This window comes from Uranotaenia lowii, unplaced genomic scaffold, assembly GCF_029784155.1.
Source record: "Uranotaenia lowii strain MFRU-FL unplaced genomic scaffold, ASM2978415v1 HiC_scaffold_6, whole genome shotgun sequence".
Lineage (NCBI taxonomy): Eukaryota > Metazoa > Arthropoda > Insecta > Diptera > Culicidae > Uranotaenia > Uranotaenia lowii.
This window is the reverse complement of record NW_026598533.1, coordinates 76,001-101,000: the sequence shown is the minus strand read 5'-3', so window position 1 is coordinate 101,000 and position 25,000 is coordinate 76,001. Positions and strand designations below refer to the sequence as shown.

Here is a 25,000-nt window from a genome sequence, read left to right as displayed (position 1 = left end):
AATTATGAAAACTTGTCGAATTGAACCAGAATCCTTGAATTTTTCAAAAATCTTATGATTCTCAAAAGAATTTAACCTATCAGCTCTATTTAAAGCTTATGAGTTCCTCCAGAAGCTTATGAGTTCCTCCAGAAGCTTAAATATGAGTTCTTTCAAGAGCTTTCTTCAGGGAGTAAGAAGCTTGTTAGTTTCATGGGAAACTTCTTTAAGGAATTGATCAATGAATTCTTTCAACACCGTATGACAACTTTTATGAACTACTGAGCTGCTTCTAAAATAAATGGGATTCCTCGAAAATTTGTAAGTTAATTCAGGAATTAAGGATTTCTCATGAACAAATAGTTTTAATTGTGGAGCTGTTCATATCCATAAGCAACTTCGAGGTCCCTTCAGTAATTTTTTTCGTCGTTCTTACAGAGTCTCTCGTTTTCCACCGCGTTCTGTTACGCCTGGCGACACATCATGCGAATGGAGCTGCAGCAGCGCAGTGCTAATTTTGTGACCGCCTTCAGCGGGACGTTCGAGGATAACGATCTGCAGTTCGGCATCGTCATGATGCTGCTGGATGCGGCCATCTACTTCGCGATCGGATGGTTCTACGAGCGGATGACTCACGGTGAAGAGACAAAAATTCTTGTTAAATATACATACTTGTTTCTAATTTCTGAATTTGCAATGGTTTTTTAGAGGACACCACATTCAACAAAGTCAGTAGGATCAAGCTTGATAAAAGTATTGGAGCTGAGCTTCGTAACGTTGATGTCATCTACGAAAACAACAAGAAGGTTTTGGACAACGTTTCGGTGACCTTCAAACGTGATGAGGTCACATGTCTTCTTGGCCGGAATGGTGCAGGAAAAAGTACCATAATGTAAGATCACTCATATTTTGAAGTCATAAATACGAACCAACCCAAATTATCTTTGCAGAAAGCTTCTTACGGGTCAAATTCTTCCGGTTGAAGGAGACGTCCATCTACCGCTGGATTATGACCTCATCACCGGCATGAAGAACAACGCGGAGAAAATCGGGCTGTGTTCTCAGAACGATGTTCTGATTCCAAATCTCACTGCCAAGGAGCACCTGCAGCTGTACGCTCGGATCAAGCTGACCAAGGGTTTCGAAACCGAGGTTCAGCGGACCCTCGATAACCTCAAAATGGGTAAATACAAACACTACCGAGCTTCCGAACTGTCCGGAGGCTTCAAACGTCGACTGTGCATAGCAATTGCTTTTCTTGGATCGCCAAATTTGGTAATTTTGGATGAACCCTGCAGCAGTGTGGATACCAAAGCACGAAAGTACATTTGGGAGTTGATTCAAATGTTGCGTAAGGACCGTGCCGTCATTTTAGCTACCCATCATTTGGATGAGGCGGAATCGTTGAGCGATAAGGTTGTTGTGCTGGAGAATGTAAGTTAAGGCCTTTGATTTTGTAAAACGAATGTTCAAAATGACGATCTTTTTAGGGTAAAGCTATTCTAGAACAGAGTCATGAGGAGCTGAAGAACTACTTCACCAATACGATCTACCTGGAGCTGACACTTAAAAGTCTGTCGGAATCTGCCAACTCGGGTCTGGTTGCGGAGTTGAACAAACTGCTAGACCACCAAGAGGAAATGAGTTACGAAACAACCAAACTACCTCGTAATCGACTCGAGTACAAGATAAACTACACCGGAACCAATCCGTCAAATATTGAGTAAGTACCTCTTACACCTTAAATTTTTATTTTTATTTCACATTAAAAGTAAACTTTCATTTTTCAGTCTGCAATCACTCTTCGACCAGTTGAACACTCTCCAGGACCAGAAGCAGATTCTGTCGTACGATGTCAAGAACGAAAATCTGATGAACATCTTCAATTCAGTGAACTCCAAAGAAAGTTTGCCTTCTTGCAACGGTGAGCCGGACATAGTTTCGGCGAACGGCTTCCACACCGAGAAACCTACCACGGAATCTTTGAGTCCCGGTGAATTGATTGGTAATCTTCTGCGCAAAAAATTTCTTCATTTCCGCCGAAACTATCGGCTTCTGATATGTATTCTTGTGCTGCCGACAATCTTTGAAATCATTGCCATGTTCTTCATGACCATACGGCCTCCGGGTGAACACGATAAGGTGCTCGAATTCTCTCCGGATCTTTACCGAAATGCGGCCGAATTCTACACTTTATCTGGCAACGGGACCGAGTTCCAGCAAACGATTGACTCCGAAGTGCTGAAATACTGCGACGTTGAAGCGAACTGCCACACCTTCAACGCTTCGGAAGATGCCTTCCGATGGCTGCTGCGGACTGAGGCGGAATATCCCGAAAGCCGATACGGTGGCCTGACTTCTCGGAAGGACAAGCACGTAGTTTGGTACAACAACAAGGGCTATCACTCGATGCCGATCTGGTTGAACATGCTGGACTCAGCAGTGTTGAAGGCTGAACTGGGCAATGATTCTTACAGCATTCGCACTACCAATCATCCACTGAAAATCGAGGAAGATCAGCTTACACTTTCGTCGATGTGAGTTTCCGTTCATGTTATGTGTGCTTTGGAAAGATTTTCTATGTTTTTCTATGTAGTCTTCAACAGGTAGCCGATGCAGGAATATCCCTTATTCTGCTGGTGGCGTTCAGTTTGGTCATCGCCGGAGCCTCCGTGTACATTGTGAACGAGCGTATTCGCGGCGATAAAATGCAGCAACGGCTATCTGGGGTGAAACTTGGATATTATTGGGGCGTTACCTACCTGTGGGATGCAATGGTATTAAAGACCAAACATTCTCCTTTTTGTTTAACACTAAAAATGATTTTACCCCGTAGATATTCCTGGTGGCCGTAGTGCTTGCGTTGATAGTGTTCAGTGTATTCGCTATTCCTGCATACGTAGACAAAGATCAGCTCGGTGGTATTTGTTTACTGCTACTGTTCTACGGTTTCGCAACCATTCCAGCGGTACACCTGTTCGAGAAACTGTTCAACGACGCTAGCTTCGCCAACATGTCACTGTTCTGCTTGAACGTGATCACCGCACTCGGTACCCTTACGATCATCATCCTATTCGACATTCTCGGAGAAACGGATACTTCCGAACACATGCGAAACTTCCTCAATCGAATGTTCCTGATCCTACCGCAGCACGCTCTCTCCGATGGGCTCATCGAACTGTCCAAGAACTACATCCAAGCGGAAATCTTCAAACGATACTACATCGACACCTACAAGTCGCCAACAACTTTGCTAAAACCGCACATGATCGCCCTCGTAGTCATGGGAATCGTCTTCATGATCCTAAACATCATCGTCGAAAAGAAGATCGTCCAGAAGTTCTTCCTCGAGGCTGAGTCCGGTCTCGGTCCATCGTACGAGCTGAAGGTGGTCCTTTCGGACGAAGCCGTGCTCAATGGTAACGGGAAGAAGAAATCGGTGACCGCCGATCAGATCCTGTCGGTAGATCATCTGACCAAACGCTACCGGAAGGGTGAACCGGTCGTTAACGACGTCACCTTCAAGATACACTATGGCGAGTGTTTCGGCCTGCTAGGGACCAATGGGGCCGGTAAATCTACCATCTTTTCGATTCTCTCCGGGGAGCAGCTTCAGAGCGCCGGTAGCTTCTGTTTGTTTTCATTGGTGAGGCAGTTATCTTAATCGAAAAGTACCTAAATGTACATTTTTAAAACATACTTTCTCATTTCAGAATGGTCTATCATACTGCCCGCAGGGTAGTTTTCTGGATCCGTTGCTCACCGTGGAGGAGGTGATCGAGTTTTACGGTCGACTGAGGAACGTTGAAAGCATCGATAAGGTAGGTTCCGAGTTAATGAATGGGTTTCAGGGTCTGGGCAACCATTCTCAAATTACCTGCTGATCTTACTGAGCGTAGTTGATCGCCAATACTTTCCGATAAACTTGCAAGCTAGCATTGGAATGTATCAACCATATATTCGACTTCTTTTTACTATTGTTGGTGCACTGTTCAGTTTAGAGTCGGTTTGCAAAGACTGCCGATACATATATCGCTTCCAGTATCCATATTGCTATCTCGGAGGATCCAAGTAGCCACTAAAATGCCTCATACTCTTTTCTACGATCCAGTTGAGTGTTTCGTGCCGAAATCCAAAAAAAAGTGTTTTTTTAAATTTTAAAACAAGTGTGCTTTTTCGGAACGTACAGGATCTAGCATCAGAATTTGGTGTGGTTTAGCCTAGGGAACTAGATCACGGCTCGTCTCTGCGAGAATTATAATTTTTATCTAGTCTACTGTTGGAACTCAGCAGACGTGAGTGCAGATGAGCAACACAAAAAGTGCAGTCAGTACGAGCTTGTTGAAATGAAAGATTCAACAAAGGTTTCATTGGTGGAATAGAGTTAACCTTTATTCTCATTCTTCGTCTAGTCGTTACAATGTTACTTGTACAACTTATTTGTCACTATTTTCACATGGATGCCCTGATCGGGAAAGCACTGATTTCTCAATGAAGAAAAGGATACTTCTACCCAGAATATCTGGCAACAACACTGATGTGTTACCACGAGCCTAATTTGAGTAGTCTCGCTTAACCGTGTGATGATTCAAACATTTATAACGTGTTTAAGCATCATCAACCTATTGATCTCAGCAATCATCAGTTGCGAATTGGTTTCAGACGATACCCTCCTGGTGGATCAGACCGATCCAAAACGTTTGTCTCCGGAGGATCCGAATTTGATTAAAATCTCAAGTCTCAATTCCTCCCCTCAATTCGCAAATTGAGAATGCTAAACAGCTCCGCATGCCTCGCCCTCAGTAATGCCTTCGCGAACGCATCAGCTGGCTGGTCCTCAGTGGAGATTTGACACAAAGATAGCTGTCCGCTTCTAACGATCTCCCTGATGAATGAATACTTCACGTCCAGATGTTTCATCCGCTGATGGATCCGCGCCTCTTTCAGACACTGGTTGCAAGGGATGTTGTCATCCATTAACGTGAAAGGAGTGCTAACCACACCAACGTAGTTTGTTAACTTCAAACCTTCCTTTCCTGCATGGTACAGGACTCCAGTCTCAGTTTCGGTCGATGGCAGACTGATCGTCTGCTGACGTTTCGTTGACCAAGGGCTATACTCCGGGCTGGCCTGGTTATTGCTTAGTGCCCGTAGCACCGATGTTAAATCTCTGAGATGGCTGCAAATCATCCGATCAAATCGTTGAACGGCTGTTCGATTATAACCTCACGATCGTTCAGCTGGCTCCATCGAACATTCGTGTCAGAAACACAATGGGTTTCCTTTAACCTGGGTTAACCTAACCGCTTTTCAAATCTCGCTCTCATCCTGGGTTTCGAAACCCACTTCCTTGTTAGTCTTCCAGAATCCTTAATTGTTTCGCGGCGCTCCATTTTGCTGATGATTTGTGGTAGCTCCTCATCTGCGCTGAGTACCTTTGATTGACCGTCTGCGTCTCAGGTTCAGGATTGCCGGAATCTTGGCCATCATCGTCATCGCTACCCTTGAAGTCGCTCTCGTCTCGCACCATACGCTGACGGTCACCAGAATTGCGAACTTTTCGTTGACTCTGGTGGCTGATAACCTAAGCATGCGAACTTTAAATCATATCTTGCATGTTACTTTCTGGAATATTGTTTACTGGTAACCCCAGACAAATAACTTCTTGCAGCTTTCTTCGCGTTTCCCCTCAAAGGCTTCATGTCCGATGACTTCGAGAATCTTTTTTTTTAAGATGGAAATTTGACTTCAAACCATAACAGCCGGGTGTTTGCTGTCGTGAGTGGGTTCGTCCCACTAAAACCACCTTGGGCTTCGTGTGCCAGATGTGCCCCTTGGTTTCACCCTATGATACTAAATCAAGGGGTAGGCTGTGCTCATGCACTTATACATCTCACCCTTTTCCTCTTTCTCAATTTTTCCTCAATTTCTCCTTGATCATCGTTCTGCTTTATCCTTTTTCTCCTTTTTCCTCCCTCTCCTTTTCCTCTATCGCCAACTTCAGACTGGTACGGAAGACCCCGAAACGTGTGCCGGTTAGGTAACGCTTTCATAATAACTCACGCCCGTCACAGCATCCACTATCCCGGGGACCTCGAAACGTGTGCCGGTTAGGTAACGCTTTCAAAGTAACTCGCGCCCGTCACAGCAACCACTTTCGCAGGATTTCTAACCACCAAGGCATGGCCGATTGAGAAACTACCAAGCTAGAATCCCGACACGACCACCCCGAATGGTATATCCGCTTCCTTTTGCTGCAGGAAAGATCGTAGCTGAGTACGTGAGACCTTTTAAGTCCCACCACACGTATGAGTCCAGATTAGGGTTATACCGCGCCCTAAGATCGCGTTGCTTTTGAATTGAAGTGTCATACGAGGCCCAAGACCTTCCATTAGCTTGTCAAATTTGGTTGACTATCTCGCTCTCTCCGTTCATCATATTTCCTGACTCTTATCAGATCGCGCATGATTTGCGAGATTTCGTCGACTATAGCACGCCACGACTGTTCGTCGCGACACATTTCACTCACTATGTTTTCAGCGTTCAAATTTTGAAGTTGTTGATGCCTTGAATTGAACATGGGGCAGACAAAGATAGCATGTTCTGCCGATTCCTCCGTTTCTACGCAATCCGGGCAATAAGGCGAGCTGATAAGCTTAAACCGATGAAGGTATTGCTTAAAGCACCCATGACCCGAAAGGAACTGCGTCAGGTAGAAGTTGACCTCTCCATAATTCCGATTTATCCAGTCTGAAAGTCTCGGGATTAGCCTATGCGTCCATCTCCTGCCACTTGCGCACTGACGCTGCTCGTTGAATTTTACGCACTCCTCTAACAGCTCTTGCTTTGTAACATTCCATATCCTCCGCCAGAGTTATGTCGATGGGAATCATGCCCGCGATGACAAAAGCTGCATCTGCTGATATGGTCCTGTACGCACAGGAAACTCGTATGGCTATTGACTGATGCGTGCTCCGTAATTTGGATCTGTTGCGCTCTACCTCTATCGCGGAGCTCCAGGCCGCTCCTCCGTATCGTAGTTTCGACAGTGCTACGCTCGCAAGGAGACGTCTCTTGCTACTCATTGGACCTTGGCAGTTCGGCATAATCCAGGCCAATGAATCTATGACTTTCGATGCACTTTCACAACAGTATTTGACATGCGCACCAAAACTTAAGCGATTATGACTCCAAGGTATTTCAGCTGCTGTTTCGAAGATGTCGTGTGCCCTCCAACAGTAATCTCCATGTTCGGCACAACTGTTTTATTGGTCACGAGCAGAACTTCAGTTTTATGGTGAGCTATCTGAAGCTTAACTCCCTCCATCCAGATGCCAACCCTTTCTACGGACACCGTTGCAAGGTCTTCTACCTTCTCGATTGTTTCGCCGGTAATCATGAGCACGATATCGTCAGCAAATCCGACTATCTGCACGCCTGCTGGTAGTTTCAGCGTTAACACCTCATTATACATGGCATTTCAAAGCACAGGTCTGAGTATGGAACCCTGTGGAACACCCGCTGTTAGGGCAGTAGATCGTAACCCAGTTTCGGTTTCGTACGTCAGGATTCGATTTTCGAAGAAGCTTCTTATTATCCTGTAGAGAGTATTGAGAACAAGCATCCTATGAAGCGCTTTGGCAATCGCTTCCCAGCTGGCATTGTTGAAGGCATTCTTAACGTCGATCGTCACAATGGCGCAGTGACAAACACCTGTTCGCTTCTTTTAATATGCGCGCTTCGCGTACTCTGTCACCATACGGATGGTGTCCACCGTAGACTTCGAGAATCTGTAAGACATCTTTCGGCAGGAATCGGCAGCAAGAATTGGTCGATTACGATAGCGACCATACGTCACCCAAAACCCCTACTCCAAAGACGCAAAAACTGCTCCAAACCAACGATGACAAGCTCACGCATGCTAACCGTGGTGCAGCTCCAGACCACGAGAACAATCCTCTCGACTTGATCGCTCCGAAAATCCGAAAGGCAACGTTCAGCAACATGCGCCCAATCTGGCACTAATACATCTCTGAAGTTGCTGGCATCTGACCGTCGCCTCCAAAGCCACAGACCCTCTCGACAAGCAGCTTCTCCAACCTCCGATCTGGGCTATCCTCAATCTGGAGTATTCGGATCCTAATTGCAGATCCCGAGAGTCCTCCACCCGGCCGTCGGAAATGAGCAACCGCATCGTGGCTCGTAATTACTTCAAGAGTAGCCCTCTCGAAACCCGACTCCCCAGCCTTGAACTCCAGGAGCATCGTGGCTCGTGATTACTTCGAGAGTAGCCCTCTCGAAACCCGACTCCCCAGCCTCGAACTCCAGGAGCACCTTCTGGCTGACCTGGAGCATCTCGTGGCCTCTGCGCTGCCGATTCTCTGCGCTGGTGGTCGTCTATGCCTGGATCAGCTCCGGTATGCAGACCGCAGCCTCACCCAATTGTTCCGGGGTGGACCTCCTGACCTTCGCGCTGAACCATTCCGATAGTAGATCTTGGGACTCCTCCCGGCCGTCGGACTTGAGCTCATGCTTGCTAACAGCAAAGTGGCTCGTGAAGGCATCGAGAGTAACCCTCTCGATCCGCGAATCTCCTCGAACTCCTGGTACCTCCTTGCTGGCTTTCGTCCTGACTGGTCCCTCTAGATTGGCTCCTCTCGGCGCTAGTTGGTCCCTCTACATTGGCTCGTCTCGGCGCTAGCTGGTCCCTCTGGCTGATGGTCCTCTTCCTGGTGACCCTCTGGCTGCTACTCTTCTTGCTAATTGCTCTCGAACTAACTTTCTTCTAATATCCAGACGTATCGGTATCTTGTCCCATAACCTGTTAAAATGAAAGATTCAACGCAGCTTTCAGTGGTGGAATAGAGTTAATCTTTATTCTCATTCTTTGTCTACTCATTACAATGTTACTTGTGTCATTAGCGATAACTTATTTGCCTCTTTTCCACCACTGAAACCTTTGTTGATTACTCCTTTCAACAGAGCTTAATGTCGAAAAGGCGAAGTGGTAGGTATGAAGAATCTGCCACCGCATTTGGGAATCGATAACCACTGCACCCAGATCTCAGACGGTACAAGAAACGCCACTTTTCTTCGCCACTGAATTGTCTCGAAACGTTCGAGTGACCGCTGTTATCGGGCGGGCTTTTTCTCTACTTAACAGTCCAGTAGCAAAAAAACAGTGCTTTAATGATCAAAGTTTAATCTGGTCATCATAAAGATCGGTCGAAGCTGAGTTTCGTTAATTTGCGCCTTCTCAGGATCAGGGTGAAGACAGTCCTTGTCGATTTTGTGGTCCAGGCCCAGGAACTTTTAGAAGGGAGAAAAGGGCACTTATTTCTATGCTTAGATGAAATCCTCTTGAATTCGATCGTGCTCTTCTTGAGTTTTCCTAGTGATCATGATATCTTCCATAATCCGCTGAAACGCATCAGGGGCAGACTTTACTCCAAACGGTAAATAGTTATACTTGAACAATCTTCGATAACCGTTAACGATCTTACGCACTACCTTTTTGACTTCCACTCTGGACAGTATACCTCTGAGAGATGTTGTGTCTACTTAATGTTGTGTCTACTTCTTCTTTGTTGTCCGTCTAGAATGCAGTCGATTGTCTAGCAGCTAGACTCTAGCTAAAGATCCCATCGCTTCCAACTTGTCGGACTTGACCGATCTTCCGGATCCCAACAAAAGTGTATCATATCTTTCTTTTTCGGGTTACAGTTCTTGTTTTCGAACCACCATTTGGCTTCATCTGTCTTGACAGTGAGAACCTATGAGTAACATTAACCCTTGATAGCTAGAGGTCACCAACTCCTGTATTTATGAGGTAATCGAAAGAATCTGCTCGAATTCCGTTCATTTTGAGTTGGGTCGCAATAAAATGAAGTGAAAGATCACTCTATCAACCCAGTAGGTGATACTCTATGGTAAATTTTTCCAAAGAAACCATAACGCTTGCTTCCTTCGTGCTACCAAGAACAACTCTTACCTTATTTTGACTAAAGATTTAGTACATAGCTGACCTCTTAGAGGAATCAATGTATAGCCGATTCAAAAAATATATAAATAATCCGTAACTTTATTTCTCTAATCCTCAGCTGGTCATCGAAACCCTGCGGGAGTACCACCTGGAACCGTACAAGCGCATTCTGGTGAAAAACCTCAGCGGAGGCAACCGACGCAAGCTGTGCGTTGCGGTAGCCTGCTTCGGCTACACCGATCTAATCCTGATGGACGAACCGACCAGCGACATGGATCCGGTGACGCGAACCATCGTGTACCGAACGATCGAACGGCTCAACGCCCAGAACCGGTCGGTTCTGCTCACTTCCCACAGTATTTCCGAGATCGATCGGATCTGCCAGCGGATAGCGATCCTCAAGGATGGCAAACTGCTCACCGTCGATACGCCCGGCAGCCTAACCGATCGGTATGGCAACAGCTACCTGGTCACGATCTACATGGAGGACAACAAGGAGGTGGATCTCAGCAGGGTAAGTTCCTATAGTCTATAGATAATCACATGATTATTTAGTGGTGTCCTTTTCACTTTATTCAGAGTATTGAACGAGAGTTCCGGCTCAGCCAAGAATTGATTCAGAACAAAAATTCGCTACAGTTTGTGTGCAAGATCCAACCAGACCTGCGGAAGCAAGGAGGCATCGAAAAGCTGCACAAAAACAGTCAAGTTACGATTAATCTTGGCAATGGCACCGGCAGCGACAATACGACTGGGTCGTCGTCCTCAATCACCAGCATAAGCGAGCTGGTCTTGAAGCTGCACCTTTTTGCTCAAAAACATCAACTGCGGTACACGGTGGCACGATGCTTGCTGGATCAGGTATTTGAAAACATTCTACAGAACCACGAGGAGGAACACGTCAATTCGGGTTTCGTGGAAAGCTGAAGCAGGTCCTCATATCTCCTCAATCTTATCCATCCCCTTAATCTAGCTGTTAGGTAGCTGTTACGTACTTAATTTGAAGATTGCTTATAGGCAATCAATAACCAATAAATGGAAGAATGACACCTAGATCTAACTTGATTCATCCGAACAGTTCTTTTAGCTCTACGAATTGGAACAACCCAACAAATTATGTCTCATACCTTTTAATATAGAAAAAGAAGCAGAACCTTATAAATTCCACCTATGGCGAAGAATACCGTTGTGAATCGTCATAGGCAAGTTGCTCCATGAGTTCACCGGAGGAACCATAGTTCTGAGTCGAGGATCCGGATGCCACGGGTTGTTGCGATGGCGGTGGCGAAGGTGGTGGCATCAAATTCTCATCCGTCGATGTTGCCGGCATCGGAGAAGCCATGGCCAATTGGCTTTCCGCGGTTAGAGGGTGTTGCTGCAGATGCTTCTTGAGTTCGGCCTTTTGGCTGAACGTGCGATTGCAGGATTCGCAACGGAACGGTTTGATACCTAGTAAATGGGAGAAAGGGTTTAGAAAAAAACTTTTTGGAAATTTAGGACGACTAAATACAAACCTGTGTGGGTACTCTCGTGCTCCACCTGGTACCGTTTACGAATGAAACTTTTATCGCAATAGTTACATTTGTAGGGTTTTATACCTGAAAAAATATATCGTATTTAATTAAAAAGATATTCAATGATATATGTTTGTTTAAGTTCATAAGATTCATCTTATAATCTAATAGAACCAAATCATTAAATAAATTTCAAAATATGATGACCCTCATGACCCTAACTGCACTTGTATATTTTTAAATGCATATCATACTTCTCTCCAATAAATCACGAAAAAAGACATAATACATTGTTGTATCACAAAGCTAAACAGACCCGAGAATGCACTAAATTAACCGAATATTTTGAAGAATATATACAATCGGCTAAGGCAAGGGAAGGCGTGCCAGAAGAAGAAAATTAGACTGCATTTTCACAAAATGCACCATTCATGCTTTTTTTTTTTGACCTGATCATCTTTAAAATTCGACACGTAATATACTTACACACTTCTCGCGTAAACAACATGAACTTGTGTTTTTACTCGAAGAAGGTCCAAAACATAATATTCATTTTAGAAATTTTCGGGCGGCTTTATCGGTGAGTATTCTAGATTTGAAATGATCGACGGATAGTCCATAGGAAAAAAGTTACAAAGGTGCTGTAAAGAGCGAGGAGTATTTTTTTTTTGAAAGAAGCGCTTGATCACATACTGAAATTTTTATCCCTCACCAATCAACTGTATCGAAGAAGAAGTACCGAATAGAGCCTGCAGTTGATTATGGATGGTTCGGCCGCGATGTGGATACACATCTGCCGGTCGGATAAAAAAGTCAATATGTGGTTGCTCTGATAAGCCTTCTATTCAGCATTTATCGTTCAATCGCTCCATAATCAACTCCATCGCAGAAAAAAGTGCCGACTCTATTCGGTACTTCTTCGATACAGTTGATTGGTGAGGGACAAAAATTTCAGTATGTGGTCAAGCTTCTATTCAAAAAATTCTCCTTTGCGCTTTGCGCTTTCCAACACCTTTGTAACTTTCTTCCTATGGTCTATCCGTCTATCATTTCAAATCTATAATACTCACCGATAAAGCCTCTCAAAAATTTCTTATAACAAATTCACGGTGATTTCTCCCCTCCTTTAAGAAAGAATAATATTCAATGATTTAAAATAAAATCATATCTAAGGTGTAATTATTACACCCATTAATTTTTGAAAGCCGATCCGGATGAATTCCTTTTCACTCACTAGGGCAATTGGACGTATGTTCGAGCTCCAGAACATGGCAAGCGATCCGTTTATAAATGAACTGTGGAGCTTCGTAGTGTTTCAAATGATTCTTTCACCAGATCGAAATTGTGTTAATCGTTGAAAAGCTCACGTTGGTCAGGTGCGTACAACTCTCATTAAACCTTCTACTTATAACACTCACCAGTATGAGAAACCTCATGCCGCCTTCGGTTGGTGTGATCAACGAAAGATTTCTCGCAAAACCGACATTTCCAGGGCTTCTCTCCAGTGTGGGTTCGCATATGATATTTCAAGTGATATTTGCCCTAATAAAAAATATGAGATTAGCACATACACAGAACTTAAAAAACGGTTGTAGATCAATACCTTGAATCCCTTGCCACAAACTTCGCACTTGAACGGCTGCTCGTCAGTGTGCGATAGCATATGCATCTTTAGGTTCGCCTCCCGTTTGAAGCTCCAGCCACAGGTTGAGCACGCATACGGGCGCTCGTCCGTGTGCACCATCATGTGATGCCTGACGGCCGCAGGAGTGGCGAACGTTTTAGCGCACAGCTCGCACGAGTACGGGCGCAGATTGTTGTGCTGCATTTCGTGCACCTGCAAACCGTGGGCGGATTTGTACTTTTTGCCACACATCGTACACTGGTACTCGTCTTTTTTCAGGATCCGTGATCGATGCCGTATCAGGTTCCGTTTGTGATCGAAACATCGAAAGCAAACCGGGCACTCGAAGGGCTTTGTCAAATCCGGGATTAGGCGCTTCCTAGATGTGTGCTCCGACTGGCCGTGTTTGAGAAGCTCGTCCTGGGTTTCGAATTCTTTGTAGCATTTAGTGGCACAGCAAACCTTTTGTTGCTCGTGAAACTCATCCTTGGCGTTGAAAATCATGTGGTTATAGGCATGTTGTCGTCGCCGCTTGGGCTGATGAAACCTTACGAAGCAACGGATGCATTCGTAGATTTTTTTGTTTATCAATTCAGCCGCGAGGGTTTTATGCGTTCGGAAAGTTCGGAAAGATTTGTACCTCCCGTAACAGACGGTGCAGCAATGAGGCTTAGCTAGAACCTCACTCTTCCGTTTTTTCTTGGTGTGATTGATCTTACCGTGCTCGATCAGCTCTTCTTCTGTTCCGAAATCCAAATAACAGCCACAGCATATAATCCGATCCTTAGGTATATCCAATAGGGTGTACATTTCTCGTTCTTTGTCGGTCAAAATATCTCCGTCATCGTCCCCTTCTTCCTCATCGTCCGATTCAATCTTTTCCTCTTTGTTGTTGTCATAATCTTCGTCGCTATCAGTTTCGTTTGCACTTTCTGACTTATCGGAACCTTCTTCTTGGTTTTTCTGTTCCTTTGCGTTCGCCTCGTGAGTCATTACGTGATACTTCAGGTTACACTCACGCTTGAATCTAAATCCGCACAGCTTACAGACAAACGGCTTGTCCTCGTCGTGAACATCCGCTAAATGTTGGTCTAGGTATTGTTGCATGGTAAAATTTTTCTTGCAAATGTTACACACAAATGGCCGCTCCGCAACATGTTTCCGTTCGTGGGCGATTAGTGTAACATTCTTCTTGAACTTCATGTCACACTTTGTGCATTTGTAGTCACCGCCCACAGTGGTGCGGATGCGATGCCTTTCTACATTGATAGCACCCTTAAAACGCCGGTAGCATATGGGGCATTCGGCACTTTTGGACTTGGACTCGCTGTACATCCTTCGCCGCCAGCTGTGTACCTTCTTGCCGTGGGCGAGAAGCTGCTCATGAGTACTGAACTCCTTGCTACAGGAGATGGAACAACATATAGTTTGAATATCACTCTTTCGCTTAAGTTTAAATACTCGAGAAAGGCGGCAATTATGTAGGCGTATCATCGTAGGTTGGTAAAACCGGTTAGAGCACCGGTTACATTGGTAGATTTTTTTATGACACAACTTTTTGATTGATTTTTCATGAAGTTTGAATGTTTTTATGGAGGAATATCTTTTAAAGCAAATATTACACGTCGCAATCTTTCTTTTGGAGGATCGATCCCTCCTTTTTATGTGTGCCTTTGTCCCATGTTCTTCTAATTCTTCTATTGTTTCGAAATCTTTGAAGCACCCTTGTGCACAACAAATGTACCTCGTTGGATCTATTTCAACCAGTGTAAACCTTTCTTTGTCTTTTTCAGAGAGGACATCGCTTTCGTTTCCGGATTCAGAACCACCACCTTCCTCCTCGTCATCATCATCCTCTTCCTCCTCGTTGTCGTCATATTCATCGTCAACATCACCTTCAAGGTGATCCAATTCATCGGTACTTTGTACCTTTGCATCGCTATATTCGTCTTCTTCTTTGATACTGACACTGAACGGCGCCGTTTCGATGGGATTTTTCGGAGACATCAGATCAGGATCCTTTTCCTCTAGTTTGATGCTGTACAACTCTCGCAGCTTCCGGTCCGAGTCACGTAACTGCTCGCCAAAATCGGCGATCTGTTTGACGAAACCAATACAGCTCTGGCAAATGAAAGCCGGCAAACCGTCATCTTCGGTGATCTGGAATCGTAGCGATTCGAAAAGAGGTGGTTGTTAGCTCAGATTCAAAAAAAAAATCGAGAAATTGTTCATTTATCTATAACAATTTCGTCGTCGATGACGTGTCTGAATCATGCGCAAAAAAAACATGGACGAAAATTTTTGGGTGTATGTCAATTAGCAGAACTGAAAAATTCTTTTGAAGAAAATTTTCAATCATTCCCCTGTTATCAGTACTGATAAAGCATTTGACTCTAATGGTAGATTTAACAAGAAACAATTTGTTAACATTCAATTATTCTTCAAAATACATGATAATTACCGAAATCGATCCGCAATTGATCAGGATGTTGGCGATGAAATCGTCACCCAGTTTGGAGAATATCGGAACCGGTCCATCAGTTTCCGGTCCCATGCAGGCTCGGCACACGTTCATGATCTTCCGAGAGTCCGAATGTAGGAAAACTAGAACAGAGAACAGGATTTATTTGATGTTACAAATTCTACAAATCGGCCGACTTGTTTACATGTTAGCAGAGAACGAACGAGTAAAAATTTGAAAAAAAAAAATCACGAAATTTGCGAATGACAAAAGTTAAACAAAACCGAAAAATTCAGCACCAACTACATTTGCAAGGGCTGGAAATTCCAATCAGAAAATTTAATGGCACGCATTACGAGAGGCGCACGCGTATGGCTTTATAAACTTTTTGAAAAATTACAAAAAGCATCAAAAATTGCTATTTGGAAAGTCTATTTAAATTTATATGTTTATACTTTTGTCACATTTTCAAAATTTTGAAGCAATTTTAAAAACTTAATTAAAATTTAAATGGGGACTATTATAATTACGGCCCCCTTCCTGACTAACCAGTGAAACGAATACCCTTGGCACATTTAAACTTTGAAAAAGTAAAATGACATAAAAACCAGTTTGAAAAGTATTTAAAAAATTCCGACAAACAAAAGAGACGAATATTGCAAAAACGACAAAAACAAAACGTTAATATAAAAAAAATAGACAAAAATTGAAAAAAATACGAAAATTACAAAATAACAAATAAACACAAAAATTACTTCTTCTTCTTCTTCTTCGTCTACTTGTGGAAAACTCGTTTTCCACTGTTGGATACAAAAATTACAAAAGCGGAAAGATGACAAAAATAAAAAAATTACAAATGCCAAAATTACAAATATAACAATAATTTAAAAAAAGACAAAAAAATACATAAAATAAAATGTATTGGTAACCAAAAAATTTACAAAAATTATAACAATTACAAAAATAATAAAAACTACAAAAACTACACTAATAACAAAAATAATAAAAATTACAAAAGCTACATAAATAAATATTTCCCAAAAAGACAGAAATAACAAAAAAAAATTCAAAAAAATAACAAAAATGACCAAAATGACCGAAATGTAAAATATCTACGACGAAATGACAAAAATTAAAATTTTTGACAGGATTACTACAAAATGGCAGTTTCACTTAAATTCTTAATTTACCCATGACATGTTTTACTTTGCTCGGATTACTGTTATTTCAATTTATTTAAAAAGATTCAAATTTTTATCCAATGGAACGGACAACATAATTTCAGTTTATTTGTATATTACAGAAATCTGGATATTTGGAATGTCTGAAAATGAATGGATTGTAAAATACTTAAAAATCTACCAAAACTTTCAAGAGTTTTGAACCGAACATAATTTTCTGAAAACTCTACGCCCATGGTTTTATTTGAATCACGAATCACAAAAACACAACAAAACGAGAAAAAATTCAGGCCCAACTACACTCGGAGAATTAATCCTCTCTCATACATGCTATGAAGAGAGAATAAAAAAATATACTCGCTAACTTTCAGCTACTCAGTTCAGAGTGACGGCTACTCAGTTGTCGCCAAAACCGCACCTACTCAGTTCTGACTAAACGGCTTTTACTCAGAAATGACTAACAGCCCTTTTCGCGACAACTGAGTCTTGGTTACTCAGAATGCGCGAATAATTCTGAAGCGGTTTTTGGTCGCTTTTTCATGCTAGCATAGTTAAAACCTGTATTATTATTCACACTAATGATGGATTTGTTGATATGATAAATAACAAAAGTAAAAATAATGTCCATACACCTTTATTTTTAAAAAAATCCACAAACTTGTTGAAATTTTTTTTTCACCCGTCGGGTTTCGTCTCTCGGGCCGGGACCCAGTATGCCGTACCAGATTCAGATTTTGCAAATTTATTTGGACCAACATCATTTCGTCTCAGAACCCTGTAATATAAATAAAATCGGATTAATAACTAGAAATTACCTTTAAAATAAATATTCACCATGTAAATGTTCAAGTTTTGCCGCAGAAAAACAAACCAAGTCTGACGACCTCGCATAAACTGATCAACATTTACTCAGTTGTCGCCTTCAAGCACTTGAGTTCTCTGAGTGCCGAATTTTCTGACATCTGAGTAATTTTTCCGCTGATATCTGAGTTCATTAAGATCAGCCGTCGGCTGCTTCATACATGTGGCGACGTCTGAGTAAAAGGTAGGCGGACTCTGGGTATTTCAAATTTAGAGAGTAAACAAAAAACCCTCTCTCTCTCGAGTTTGTGTCGGTCGAAATTTCGGTGTTACTGACATTGGCCACAGTGAAAAAGTTTTGTAGGTGAAATATTTTCCTAAAATTCAACCGTTTACCGATCCGGAAACGGGTTTAAAAGTGATTTAGCAAGTGACCGTACATCCGGTTCATCGAGCCCCGATGGAGGTTTGTCGAACATGTATGAATGCAGGCGCTAAGCCGCTTGTTCCCGTCTACTCGAAGCTGGAGGATGTTTTCATCGCCAACATCATCATGGAGTGCACCTCCCTGCAGGTAAATTCTTTTTATTTAGGCTTTTTTGGTGATGAATTCTTGGTGTTTTCCCTTATTTAGTTGTCATTCGGATAAGTTGATTATAAATGAATATTAAATGATTTTAATTTTAACATTTTCAATGGTGTTTTCAATCGACTTCAAAAATTCTCTCGAAAACTCACAAGGACACAGTGAAAATAAAACATCTTAAAGTGAAAAGTTTAAGTTTTTGAACTTTATGAAAATACTCCAAATCCTAATTAAACATTTCGTTCATCGTTAATATATTCACAAACGCAATTATGACGAAATATATCGTGAAAAAAAATCAAAACAGCTTGATTTACTACTGGAAGTCACGTAAAACGCACCTAGAAATGCTCTTTATATTTTTTATATCCAGTGTTTAAAATGCGCTCAATAAAATTAGCAAGCAATTTCTTTTTGGAACCTTGTTCAGCCAATATAGAGCTTAGTATTTCTTGTAATTAAAATTTGAGGGTTTTAGAAGGCAAATCTTAATGATACAAACAATTTTTATTCCCATAGATTCGTGAAAACGACGGTTTGCCAGCTCACATTTGTAACAAATGTGTCAACACGTTGAAGCTGCTCACATCGTTCATTCAGACGGCACGCGATTGCGATAGGCAGTTGCGTAAAATTTGCAAGGTCGAAAAGCTTGGCACCAGTACTACTGCTACGCATGGTGGAGCAGGTCTCGTATCTGACGAGGAATGTAATTTGGAGCCCCAGGAAAGTCCCACCAAGACTGAGATGCTTGACCAGGACAGCGACATTTTTCAGTTTGCCGAAGTAAAAATCGAAGCTATAACCGAGGGTGCTCTGTTAGCCGAGACCGGTGAACAATCGGAATCAGAAGCGGAAAGCAATAGCGAAGATGAAGATGGGAGAGATTTTTCCGCAGGATCTGACAGTAGTTCCAGTGATAGCAATAGCGATAGCGATTTTGAAGAAGAGAGTTTAACGTTAGAATTGAAGCCGGCCCCGAAAAAGAGAGGTCGTAAACCGAAGCCAAAACCGGCAAATACAGACGATAAACCTTTACTGAACAAACGAAGGCACAAACCGGACGAGGACCTGTCTATGACGGAATACGAAAAGGAGCTTTACACAGAGATAGTAGTCGAACCGGGTAAATCGGTTTGCTGTGGTTGTCTCTGGATATACGATACACCACAGGAGTTGGAAACCCATCGGAACAAAGTTCATATCCGAAAACGCGAGAAAAAATCATTCAGGCCACAGACTAAGGTCCTGTGTGATGGATGCCTACGAAAGTATAATTCAAAAAGACGCGTTAACTACCACAAAGAGCGTATTCGACAGCTGGAAGTTATTTGGGAGTGCAATAAGTGTAAGAACCGCTTCCACGAAGTCAGTCGGAGACGGTCTCATGCCAAAAAACACCCTCAGAAGCAATCTTCGTCAGTTGTAGTAGCACCGATAAAAGAATTTATTCAAAAAGAGCTCGGATGGCTGTGTTGCGCCCAAGCTTGTGGACAGTCCTTCCCTTCGGAAGCTGAACTACTGGGGCATGCTCGAAAGGCTCACCAAATCAACAAACAAGAAGCAGAGCTGGAAGAAAACCGGGACAAGTCATTCCAATGTAGAGTCTGCTATAGAAAATTCAACGAAAAAAGCGGCCTTATCAATCACCAACAGCGGTTGTATAAGCTGCAAAAGTATCAGTGTGCCCTCTGTGGGCTGCAGTTCATTACCGCAGCCCGGCTAACAGAACACGAACTCACTCACAAGGACGAGAAACCCTTCAAATGTACCGTCTGTTCCAAGTCGTTCACACAAAAGGGAAACCTAAAGACTCACATGACTATTCATACCGATGAAAAACCGTTTCAGGTATTGAGTCTCGAATAATGATCAAAATAACTTATGAACTTTTGATGAATTTATTTATTTTCAGTGTACCGTTTGTGGGATTTCGTTCCGACAGAAAGGAGGTCTTAAGGCGCACATGTCTAACCATATCGAGAAACCTCAGTTCAAGTGTGAGGTGAGTGTTGCATCTTGAAAAAAAATGCATGTGTACTTATCTACTAACGAATATTCACATTGGCATAATCAAACAAGCAAATAAGCCGGGTTTAGCTCATGGTATCGATTTTGTTTGGTGTTTGCACAACTGATCTCTCCTTTCGACAACCTAGAATGAACTTCAATAAGGTCAATTACTAGGACTGCACATTCTTCGTTTCAAGCAGCAAACACCAACAAAAAAAAAATAGTAGGTACCTACCTAATAACAAATATTTTCAGGTTTGTTCGAAGATGTTCAAAGCCAAGCTTCATCTACGCTATCACATGAGAACTCACAATGGGGAACGGCCGTTCCCTTGTCGGTATTGTGAAAAGGCTTTCGGCGATTTTACCAACCGGATGAGACATGAAATGAGCCATACAGGTGATATCTAATTTATTTCTATAAATTGTTAAAATAAAATAAAAAAAACTGACAATTTTCTCATTTTTATTCCCAGGTATAAAACCGTATAAGTGCTCGTATTGTGACAAAACTTTCATTCGAAAACGTTTCCAGGTAGAGCACGAAACTACTCATACTGGTAAGCGACCTATAATTTTACGGAAAAAAATGCTACAGATTATTCAAAACCCTTCATCCCCAGGTATCAAACTGTACAACTGCGAGGTTTGCCATCAAAGCTTCAGTCAGAAGAACTCGTGGAAAAAGCACATGCAGTTCACCCACCCGGGACACCAACCGGGGGAAGCTACCAGCGGTGGACCAGCGTTGGCGCCAGTCGGAACAACGAAAACCAGCTCCCTGGTCATCGAACCGGTACTGATGTCCCCGGGAAGTTCGATCATATCGGACAATTCGGAACCGATGCATCCCCTAGCGTTATCGAATCAGCAACAGCACCATCTGCTGGCCGGATTTCCCCATACGGTGAAGTCGTACTACGATGATAAGTCGGACCTCTAACTGTGAAGAGTTGTCTCTCCTTTTGTTTTGTGTTTCGGTGTTTCGTTCGAAAGAAAAGTATTCAGCACAATCGAATGAATTGGGAACAATGCGAATAAATTGACTTTAATTTTAGGATTTTCTGCTGATTTCTGATTCAAAACTAATCGCTAGAGGCATTGAAAGATATCCTATTCCTTTAGAATCAAATTTTAAATCCGGAAGTTAAAAATAAAATCAAAACTTCTAATTAAAATCACGAATGCCGAATTATTAAAACTTCATTCTCAATTAACGTTGTTCCTTTTATGTGTTTATCCGTATATCAACGTTGAAATCGTCAGCTCTGTGAAGATGAGATTCTGCGTGCTTCGAAGCGAGCCACGCTGCCACCACCACCTGATAGTGTGAAATCGGGAATGAATAATTTTTTACTTCCATGTAGGTAAGTAACGAAAGAACAAGTTCGATGTAGGGCGCAGAGTGTTTGGGCTTGAAAAGATGGTAAATAAATACTCTAGATCCAGGCCAGACTCCAAGAGGTTACACGAGTTCTAAGCCCTAGATTTTTCGAAGATAAATAAAACCAAGACAATAGAAAACGATCAAATTTTTATTTCAAGTTATAAGTGTTTTTTTTTTTTTTTTTTTTTTTTTTATTTACAACTATGTTTATTAGGCCTTTTACTTTGACAAAGTTTAAATGTGCCGAGTGTATCTATAGATTTAACATTTAGTTATATAGGTTAGTAGGGGAGGGGGCCGTAATAGTCGCGGCGACTCAACGGTTAGAAAAATTTACTAAGGAAGGGGAAAAGGGTAACAAAAGGGTCGTATTCGAAAACAGTTTCCATTGGGGTCCGGTGGTGGCCTTCTGTTGCTGTTGTTACGATTGCAACGGGGTTTGGCGGAGATTTCCATTTTGCTGGCCAGCCTTACTTCCGGTATTGTCGAACCCGTTGGATGATAGGGGTATCTCTAACAAATAGACAAAAGAAACGTTAAATAAGGTAAACACACAAAAGAAACGTGAACAGGAAGACTAAACGACCAGATCAGAGAGCTTAAGATATTTGTAAATTGGGAACAAATATCCAAAATCTAAGTTTGCCAAAATGTCTCGAATTGGAACACCAGGTAGTCTACCTCGGGCCCTGAGGGTATCCAGTAGCCAAGCCCTCGTTTGACCATACCTTTCACACGTCCATACAACATGATCGATGTCGTGGTAGCCATCCCCACAAACGCAAACATTGGTTGCAGCGAGATTAATACGAAACAAGTGCGCGTCAAGCCGGCAGTGACTTGACATGAGCCGAGAAATCACGCGAATGAAATCGCGACTCATGTTAAAATGCTTGAACCATGCCTTCGTCGGAACCTTAGGGATAATCGTATGGAGCCAACGTCCCTTTGTGCCATTATCCCAGCTAGACTGCCAAGCGTTAATCGCTAAAGTGCGAGGTATTGAAAAGTATTCATTGTAAGTTATAATCCTCTCAAAGATTTCACCTTGTAACGCGCCCACCTTAGCCAATGAGTCCGCCTTCTCATTGCCTTGTATAAGACAATGAGACGGGATCCAAGCTAAGGTAATTCTATACGAATTTTCGATCAGAGCGCCCAATATCCCAGAAATTTCCAGCAAGAAATGGGAAGAGCGCTTCATCAGTTGCATCGATCGAATCGCCTCAACGGAGCTGAGACTATCCGAGTAGATGAAATAGTGGTCTACGGGCAGTGTGCGAATGTGTTCCAAGGTGCAGTAAATAGCGGCTAGCTCAGCAGTGTAAACGGAGCATGGCTCTCGAAGCTTGAACGAAGCTTCAAAGCCCTCATTATACACTGCGAAGCCAGTCGCGTTGTCGATTCTAGAACCATCAGTAAAGAACATTTTTGTAGGATCAATTTCACGTACTTTTGAAGCAAAGATTGAAGGAATGATGTTGGGTCGGACGTGATCTGGTATTCCACGGATGTCAGCGGTCATGGACAGATCGAATCTTATCAAGGAACTGCTAATAGGGTAAAAGTGACTCGTGTCCGAATTTAATAAAGAAGGATTTATTTCTAATTGACTAAAAGTTTTATAATTATTTACATATGTTACTTGCGGATTAATATTCATAAGCCTTTCCAAATTTTCTATCACCAAAGGATTCATAGTTTCACTTCGAATTAGGAAACGTAGCGATAAATCGAAGAACCGATTTTTCAACGGCATTACTCCCGCCAGTACTTCGAGACACATCGTATGTGTCGACTGCATACAACCCATGGCAATACGCAAACAACGATACTGTATTCGTTCTAGTTTAATCAAGTGGGTTTGCGCGGCGGACCCAAAGCAAAAGCTTCCATATTCCATGACCGACAGTATCGTTGTTTGGTATAACCTGATGAGGTCCTGTGGATGAGCACCCCACCAGGTTCCAGTAATCGTTCGAAGAAAATTGATTCTCTTTTGGCATTTTTGTGTCAAGTACCTAATATGTTTTCCCCAGAGGCATTTAGAGTCGAACCAGACACCCAAATATTTAAAACTAAGAGATTGAGTTAGAGTTCTACCCATCATAAGGAGCTCTATTTGAGGAGGGGAATGCTTCCTTGAAAAAACTACTAACTCGGTTTTACTAGGCGAAAACTCGATGCCTAGGTTCCTGGCCCAATGTGATAAATTATTTAGAGTTTCTTGTAGCGGAGGTTTTATTTGAGTGTCTGTTTTACCTGTGATATGAACAACACAGTCATCCGCAAGCTGTCGTAGCGTGCAATTTTGTGCCATACAACTATCGATTTCTCGGACATAAAAGTTGTATAGCAGGGGGCTTAAACATGAGCCTTGGGGTAGACCCATGTAACTAATTCGTTCAACTTTGGTTTCTCCATGGCTAAAATGCATGATTTTTTCAGACAACAGGTTATATAGAAAATTGTTCAAAATTGGTGAAAGTCCGCAAGAGTTAAGATTACTGAATAGCACTTCTATGGACACCGAATCGAATGCCCCTTTGATGTCCAGAAATACTGCCCCCATCTGCTCTTTTTGGGCAAACGCCAATTGAATGTCTGATGAAAGTAATGCTAGACAGTCATTCGTACCCTTGCCTCTGCGGAATCCAAATTGTGTACTTGACAACAGATTGTTTGATTCAACCCATTTGTCCAGCCGAAAGAGAATCATTTTTTCGAGCAATTTCCGGAGACATGAGAGCATTGCAATCGGCCTATACGAGTTGTAATCAGAAACTGGTTTTCCCGGTTTTTGGATGGCGATGACTTTCACTTGTCTCCAGTCATGCGGAACAATGTTCAGCTCCAAACACTTATTGAATAAATTCAACAAGCGTTTCTTAGCGGTATCTGGCAGATTCTTCAACAAGTTGAATTTGATTCTGTCCAGTCCGGGAGCTGAATTGTTGCAAGACCAGAGCGCAAGTGAAAGTTCGACCATCGAGAATCGATCCTCCGTTTCGGAACTATTCTCTGTATTCCGATAGTTTTTCTGAGCTGGTGCTGCGTCCGGGCAGACCTTTTTCGCAAACTGTATCAGCCATCGACTCGAGCTTTCCTCACTTTCGTTCGAAGGTGTGTGATTTCGCATGTTTCGTGCTGTTCTCCAAAGCGTGTGCAGAGACGTTTCTCGAGATAACCCATCCACGAATCGCCGCCAGTACCCCCGTTTCTTGCCCCTGATCAAGTTCTTGAACTTGCGTTCCAAGGCCAAGTAACGTTGGAACTTCTCTGGCAATCCGGTTCTGCGAAACTCAACAAACGCCTTGCACTTTTCAGATCGCGCGCGCGAGCAATCTCCATCCCACCACGGAGTGGGAGGCCGTTTCTGTATCGTCGAGCTTTCATTCCGCCTGACCTGTGCTCCGATTGCACAGTCCACAATTGTCCCGGAAATAAAACTGTACTCTGCCTCCGGAGGCAG

At 42.7% G+C, this 25,000-nt stretch overlaps 3 protein-coding genes across 5 annotated transcripts; 2 read left to right on the top strand and 1 right to left on the bottom strand.

The window, feature by feature from the left end:
- The first annotated feature begins 394 nt into the window (after positions 1–394).
- On the top strand, positions 395–11,010 carry LOC129760399 (glucosylceramide transporter ABCA12). The gene is made up of 10 exons (XM_055758045.1): positions 395–616; positions 688–871; positions 930–1,413; positions 1,470–1,702; positions 1,770–2,516; positions 2,576–2,756; positions 2,816–3,625; positions 3,693–3,800; positions 10,080–10,475; positions 10,541–11,010. Exons 1-10 carry the CDS (start codon positions 463–465, stop codon positions 10,886–10,888), a joined length of 3,645 nt encoding a protein of 1,214 aa, XP_055614020.1. The 5' UTR covers positions 395–462; the 3' UTR covers positions 10,889–11,010.
- LOC129760400 (zinc finger protein 93-like) lies at positions 10,974–15,892 on the bottom strand. Of its 2 annotated transcripts, none has more exons than XM_055758046.1 (6): positions 15,766–15,892; positions 15,561–15,703; positions 13,079–15,259; positions 12,894–13,017; positions 11,476–11,559; positions 10,974–11,410 (listed from the first exon to the last, which is right to left on the bottom strand). In XM_055758046.1, the coding sequence occupies exons 2-6, from the start codon at positions 15,672–15,674 to the stop codon at positions 11,130–11,132; spliced, it is 2,784 nt and encodes a 927-aa protein (XP_055614021.1). In that variant the 5' UTR covers positions 15,675–15,703; positions 15,766–15,892; the 3' UTR covers positions 10,974–11,129. The 2 variants fall into 2 exon arrangements, with proteins under 2 accessions (XP_055614021.1, XP_055614022.1); XM_055758047.1 differs by having other exon boundaries at positions 15,758–15,773.
- Positions 15,893–17,854: 1,962 nt separating this feature from the next.
- Positions 17,855–21,595, top strand: LOC129760401 (zinc finger protein 436-like). 2 transcript variants are annotated; one of them, XR_008740335.1, is made up of 7 exons: positions 17,855–18,116; positions 18,648–19,979; positions 20,044–20,133; positions 20,397–20,541; positions 20,618–20,701; positions 20,765–21,141; positions 21,200–21,595. XR_008740335.1 is itself a non-coding variant. In XM_055758048.1 (6 exons), the coding sequence occupies exons 1-6, from the start codon at positions 18,003–18,005 to the stop codon at positions 21,082–21,084; spliced, it is 2,085 nt and encodes a 694-aa protein (XP_055614023.1). In that variant the 5' UTR covers positions 17,855–18,002; the 3' UTR covers positions 21,085–21,198. The 2 variants fall into 2 exon arrangements, 1 of the variants encoding a protein (XP_055614023.1); XM_055758048.1 differs by lacking the exon at positions 21,200–21,595 and having other exon boundaries at positions 20,765–21,198.
- Positions 21,596–25,000: the final 3,405 nt, after the last annotated feature.

Coding starts and splice junctions, on each gene's coding strand:
- LOC129760399 (XM_055758045.1), top strand. CDS start 463: ATGCGAATGGAGCTGCAGCAGCGCAGTGCTAATTTTGTGACCGCCTTC. Junction 1,703..1,769: donor ACCAATCCGTCAAATATTGA/GTAAGTACCTCT, acceptor TTCATTTTTCAG/TCTGCAATCACTCTTCGACC. Junction 2,757..2,815: donor CCTACCTGTGGGATGCAATG/GTATTAAAGACC, acceptor TTTACCCCGTAG/ATATTCCTGGTGGCCGTAGT.
- LOC129760400 (XM_055758046.1), bottom strand. CDS start 15,674: ATGAACGTGTGCCGAGCCTGCATGGGACCGGAAACTGATGGACCGGTT. Junction 13,018..13,078: donor TTTGTGGCAAGGGATTCAAG/GTATTGATCTAC, acceptor ATTTTTTATTAG/GGCAAATATCACTTGAAATA. Junction 11,560..12,893: donor GCATGAGGTTTCTCATACTG/GTGAGTGTTATA, acceptor ATATTTTTTCAG/GTATAAAACCCTACAAATGT.
- LOC129760401 (XM_055758048.1), top strand. CDS start 18,003: ATGGAGGTTTGTCGAACATGTATGAATGCAGGCGCTAAGCCGCTTGTT. Junction 18,117..18,647: donor TGGAGTGCACCTCCCTGCAG/GTAAATTCTTTT, acceptor TTATTCCCATAG/ATTCGTGAAAACGACGGTTT. Junction 19,980..20,043: donor CCGATGAAAAACCGTTTCAG/GTATTGAGTCTC, acceptor ATTTATTTTCAG/TGTACCGTTTGTGGGATTTC.